Genomic DNA, 6000 nt, shown 5'->3' with positions numbered 1-6000 from the left:
GGTTTATAAACCTTTGCTACACTCTTTTATCCATGCAGCCACAGACAAAAGGTGCCAAGCCTGATTCTGTTGGCCTCAGGATATGTATAGTAAGATTTATCAAACTGGCTTTCTAATTTAGAAGAGAAATGACAGGTTCCTGCATCTTTCCTACCACATCTTACTGTTCCACCCCATGTGCAGCTTTGAAGACTTTTATATTCCACTTGAAGATCCATTACCAAAAGATTAAAAAGAAAAACTGTGCCCCCTTCTGTGTTAGTTGATCTTTCTACATATTGTTTTGCTCTTATTTGTTTGTTCGTACCATTAAATGATGGGATATTTCACCGTCTTTTTACTGAAAGAGGTGACGCAACCCTTTATAAACCCTGCCTCCCACCCCAACCGCCCGACCGTACCCCTTACTATCCCACAAAACTCCATAGTCTCTTCATCACCTTCAGCAAAAGTTCATTCGCCACTCAGCCCCAAGGCATCGGAGGTGTTATGCTTTTGTTATCTAACCGTTCTCTAGACTTTCCTCTTTTGTAACCTCCCCAAATCCCCACCCTGCAAAGGTAAGATAAAATAAAAAAAAATTCAGGTTATTAATACTGTGTTGGGACATTTTTTTTCTTGTGTGTCTTTTTTTTTTAAATAAAAAACTCCTCCTTTCTCTTGTGGTTCTCGCCGCCATTTATAAATGCCTCTCGAGCTTCCCCGTGTTCATCCAATCCACTTGCTTCATGTGTCAGGTACGAACCTGAATAGAATGAAGAATAGAAAAGAAGCTTTCTCATACTGGATGCAATAACAGAGGCAGTGAGTAACCCATAGCATCCAACCAGCAGGTAGCATTGGTGGATCACCGGATAGGTTGCTATGGGTAACTAGACCTAGTGCACATTCAGCCTTGTGTAAACCTTTATTTTCCCTTTCCCAAACCCTGTATGGTTTCACCAGAGTGTTCAAGTCCATTCCACTGGTAATTTAAAGGGTTTATACCCCGTTTTTTGTGAGCTGTTGTATTACAGCCCATGGCCTCCTTACCTCCTTACTATAAGCTGCCATCAGAATGTTCTAGTCATATCCAATGCTTGAGTTAAAGGCTTCTTTTTTTCACCCCTACCCTTGTAAGCTGCCTTTAGTGGACTATAGTCTGGTCTTCTACTTGAATCTATGATTTAGGGGATTTAAACCATGATGACCACACATTAAGAGCATCAATCACTTTAGTCTACATTCGGTTTTTTGAACTTAGTGAATAAGCAGGTTCAATGTAGTCACATTAACACAAACCCCCCCCATTATTTATAAAAAGTAGAATCTCACCAGTACATACATGCCAAGCTCCAAACCATCAGTCAAGTTAAGTGGAATACCACAGAGACATACAAAAATCAGCCTTACGCATTTCAGACCAAATATATATAAGGCTGTTTTTGTATGTCTCTATGGTATTCCACTCTACTTGACTGATGGTTTGGGGCTTGGCATCAAAACCTGAATATAAATCGGATTCAAGAATTGGACCAGTACACTAATGGGTAATTAAATAATGAGAAGCATTTCTTAGGAAATGGGAAAAGTAGCACACTTTAAGACATATTAAATTTTACTTCTTTAACTTTATAGTTTGGCATTTACACAAAAAGAAGAGAACTTAAAAGCATTTCTGTATTGCTGCCCTATCTTGCTGGCTAATGGAACAGATCAGTATATGATGTCAAAGATTTTCGGGAATGAGGTTGTCCTAGTAGGTTTTTTTTTGAGTGTAGAGCAGAGATCCCCAACCTTTTGAACCCGTGAGCAACATTCAGAAGTAAAAGGAGTTGGGGAGCAACACTAGCAAGAAAAATATTCTTGGGGTGCCAATTAAGTGCTATGTGGATTGTCAACCTACATTGAGGCTCTGTTTGGCAGTACACCTGGTTTTTATACAACCAAAACTTGCCTCTAAGAAAGAAGGAAAAGAAGGAACTAATCCTTTCAGTTTGGTGTCTCAGTGCCAGCTAATCTGTGTTTCTTTTCATATTCAGCATATCTTTCAAATTTACAACCATTTTCTTCTGAGCATGAGCAGTTCCAGTGGTAAATATTTCCTTTACATAGAGAAAACAATAAGATTTTGTTTCTCACTTGGGATGCACAGTATACACCTAAAGCAGACTATATTATAATTATGGAGTGGGCTGTTGAACTAAACTGACTAGGGTGGTCTGCTTTGTCTTAACATCATACAACTTTAGAAGATTAAAACAGAAATCAATACAAATTGCTAACTACTGGTAGGCTGCCAGATGGTTTCTTTAGCTTAATGTGATGTTTCACTCTACCTTCTACTCTTATGTTTCTGGTCAGCAACCATTCCTTACCTTTCTGTCGGACAGAACACCAGACCATGACGATTAGGATGCAGATTACAAGGAAGACGAGAAGTGCCAAGATCCCTCCAATCACAGCATATGGAACTTGAGTCTGTGCCTCAATTATTGCTCCAGGGTCTGCAGGAGACAAATTGGACATGTTGGACAATATGGACCTTTTCCCACCTCTCTTCAATTGGGGTTTCAGAATTGCAGCCTCCAGCAACCTCCCATAAAAAGGTAGTTTTGAAACAACTATAAAGCCACCAGCTTGGCAACTTCTCAAATATATGTTTATATTCCTTTGTGTTAAGGCTCACTTTTCCATTCATATTTTTGATAGATTATTGTCATCACACTGGTCAACTGAGCTGCCAGAAAGTGGCAGAGTCTTACTCCTTTGTTATACAGTATGTCAATAATAAGCTGGGACTTTGAAGTTGATCAGTAATGAGTTCCCCCCAGTGCCCCCACCACACCTATGGCTGATTTCCAACTCTCCTTCTTGTACTCACCATACACCACCAGTACATATTGATCAGAGGAACGCCCATGCTTGTTAGAGACCTGGCAGCTGTAGGTTCCATTGTCCTGCAGGCTGAGTGAAGGGAAACTCAGAAGATCACCCTGGATTTGTGCTCGTTCCGATAATGAGTCGTTAAGACGTGTCCAAATAATTTCAGTCGGCCTGAAAGAAATATATAATTGGATGACCTTTGTTTACTACACATGATCAGGTAATGAAGTCCATTTTGGATAAGCTAGTCCAATATCTGCAACGACGTTTGAATCAGAGTCTCCTTGAGCACATTTTTAAGGCACAACAATATACTGAATTCATGGCTGATTATAACTACAGCAAGTATGAGCTTTCCATTAGCTTTCCATTAGTAGGTAGTTTTGGACATTTCCACTTGACACTATCCTGTCCTCAAAGTTCTCTTCCTTTTTTTTACCCTAAACTTAGCCTAACTCTCTAAGATCTCATCACACATTAAGCTTCATCCACCACCTCCCCGAGGCTACATTTTTGAGCCTGAACCTGCCTTCAGAATTCTCTGCCCATCACAACTCCTCATGCTGACCATGTTACGTAAGAAGGTCTTTGAAATAACCAGCTTTGGTACTTTTTTGCCTAACTGGTGTGCCAATGGATTGGCCAATGATCTGCATTTCCCACCCACGTTAAAGAAATGATCTGTTTTCTTTAGGTCCAGGTACTGAGTTGTCTAGTTACCAGTGACTGAACTATGGAATATCATTGACACAGTCATGAAAGTAAAATAACAAGAATTAGAAAGCAACAACAGGAGTAGTGCCAAGTTGGCTTTATCTATTGTGGGGCACCTCAGGGCTTACTGCTGCACCCTTACTGAATATAGCTGTGAATGATGTGAGAAATAACGTGTCTCTTTTTCTAATTATGTCCAACAATAACAGAAGCAAAGCAAGTCAGGACAGCAGGCTACTCGGTGGCACAGGGGTGGGTATTAACAGCAGGAAGGATACAATCTCTGCATTAGATTCTGTCTGGAATGCTGCATTTCAGGTTTTCGCGGCAAGATTTCCACTTAATAATTAATAGGCAATTTAAGGGCTACTGAGATGGTGCAAGGCTTGCATGATGAGTGTTATCAGAAAATAATGAAGGACCTTATTATGTGTAAATTGGAGGAAAGAATGACGACACGTGACATGATAGAGATCATAAATTACCGAATGCATTTGAAGAGGGAAGAATCAGAGATAATGTATGTAGAATCTAGATCCATGGAGCTCTGGAATGTCTTCTTTGAAGAGGTCATGGGAGCAAGTATCTTGAGCAATCACAACATAAGGACTTGCCCGTTCTAAATCACTTTTAATCTGCTTTTAATACTGGGACTTGCGGTTCTCAGAAGCTGGAGGTCCATGGGTGGCTCAGGTACAACAGTACCTCTAATCTAAGAAACTAAAGGATTTCCATTTATACAAATCCTGCAGCTCTTTACAAACACTAAACGAGGTGTAAATGTACAAATCATTCTTTAGATCAAGATGTAATGAATTCTAATATGTCCCAGTTCTACGGCTTAATAAAGTAGCCTAGCGCTAGTCTCCACTCCGGCAAAGAAATAACAACTCTGTAACAAAACAGGAAGGTCAATGATGTATATTATATACTGTACATATTTTTCATGCGCTCTTGCAGTTATTCATGGTATTTCTGCCACATCACTATTCCTTATCTCTATTTTTTTGTCCTTATCCTCAGCTGGGTACACTTTAAAAATCTGCAAAATCGAATGCTCTGATTGGCTACAGATCAGGTTCCATCCATTCCCAATTCAAAGCCGGTTACACATATTGGTTGAAAGCACTTAATACACAATTAACAAGGCCCCATTCTCACATACTGTATAAGACAGCACTCTTTGGGGGGAATTCACAAAAGTGTAGAGAGCCCATTTTTGGAGTAAAAGTGGTGGAAAACTGGTGTCAATCTTCATTTCACACTTCTTTTTGGTCCCCATTGGGTAATTATTAGCATATTAATTGGGATTAGCATTTTATAGTCAGGGCACAAGTTTCTGTCTAACCCTATAGGTGTAAAAGCCTCATTAACAAAACAAGTAAAACACTGATTAAACAAAAAAGTGTATTTTATACAATTTTATATGTAAAAAGTAGTGATGGGCGAATTTGCGCCGTTTCGCTTCGCCGAAAAATTCGCGAATTTCGCGCGAAATTCGTGAAACGGCGAAAAATTCGCGAAACGGCGCCGGCGTCTCGTTTTTGACGCCGACGTCCGTTTTTCCGACGCCGGCGCCCGTTTTTGACGCCGAATTTTTTCCGCGAATTTTCGCGGGAGTTTCGCGAATTTATTCGCTGGCGGCGAATCGCGCAAATTCGCCGCGAATTCGCGCCTGGCGAATAAATTCGCCCATCACTAGTAAAAAGTTTTTAACTCATACTTTATTATTATTTTATTTATTTATTTTATTATTTACTAGTTTTAGCTTAATGAATGAGGCAATATTAGCAATTTGAGTTCATATATTATCTAAATGAAAAGTCTCCCAGACACTTGACCTAAGAGAATAAAACATATTTCTTCTACAAATCCCTATATTATGCAAAATAGCATTTATTGTATTTAGAACCCTTATATCTTGTTACAGAATTGGAATTACACAAACATGTAGGCAGATTTAGAAACCCCAAGTTATCCTGAAAAAAATTATGTATCATTTTTCTATGTAAAATAAATTTGATGGCTGACTGACAGGTGTAGTAAGAGCTAAACACAAATTCAGTAAAAATGTCTTTAAAGGGATACTGTCATGGGAACATTTTTTTCCCCAAAATGAATCAGTTAATAGTGTGGATCCAGCAGATTTCTGCACTGAAATCCATTTCTCAAAAGAGCAAACAGATTTTTTTATATTTCATTTTGAAATCTGACATGGGGCTAGACATTTTGTCAATTTCCCAGCTGCCCCTGGTCATGTGACTTGTGCTCTGATAAACTTCAGTCACTCTTTACTGCTGTACTGCAAGTTGGAGTGATATCACCCCCTCCCTTTCCCCCCCCAGCAGCCTAACAAAAGAACAATGGGAAGGTAACCAGATAGCAGCTCCCTAACATAAGATAACAGCTGCCTGGGTTTTG

The 6000-nt window shown here is 39.5% G+C and overlaps 1 protein-coding gene across 1 annotated transcript in view; it reads right to left on the bottom strand.

Annotated features, from left to right (window-relative positions):
- Positions 1 to 440: 440 nt before the first annotated feature.
- The window catches only part of cadm4.S (cell adhesion molecule 4 S homeolog), a 221629-nt gene continuing 216069 nt past the window's right edge, over positions 441 to 6000 (bottom strand). Inside the window, exons 7-9 of the mRNA XM_041571658.1 lie at positions 2864 to 3036; positions 2358 to 2486; positions 441 to 745 (exon numbers count right to left, since the gene is read on the bottom strand). Of these exons, the coding sequence (XP_041427592.1) occupies positions 636 to 745; positions 2358 to 2486; positions 2864 to 3036 (412 nt within the window). The 3' untranslated portion in view covers positions 441 to 635. The remainder of the gene's footprint in view (positions 746 to 2357; positions 2487 to 2863; positions 3037 to 6000) is intronic.

Source organism: Xenopus laevis, chromosome 7S, assembly GCF_017654675.1.
Source record: "Xenopus laevis strain J_2021 chromosome 7S, Xenopus_laevis_v10.1, whole genome shotgun sequence".
In the NCBI taxonomy this organism is placed as follows: domain Eukaryota; kingdom Metazoa; phylum Chordata; class Amphibia; order Anura; family Pipidae; genus Xenopus; species Xenopus laevis.
Note: the sequence above shows the minus strand (reverse complement) of the source record. Positions and strands in the feature narration are given on the sequence as shown.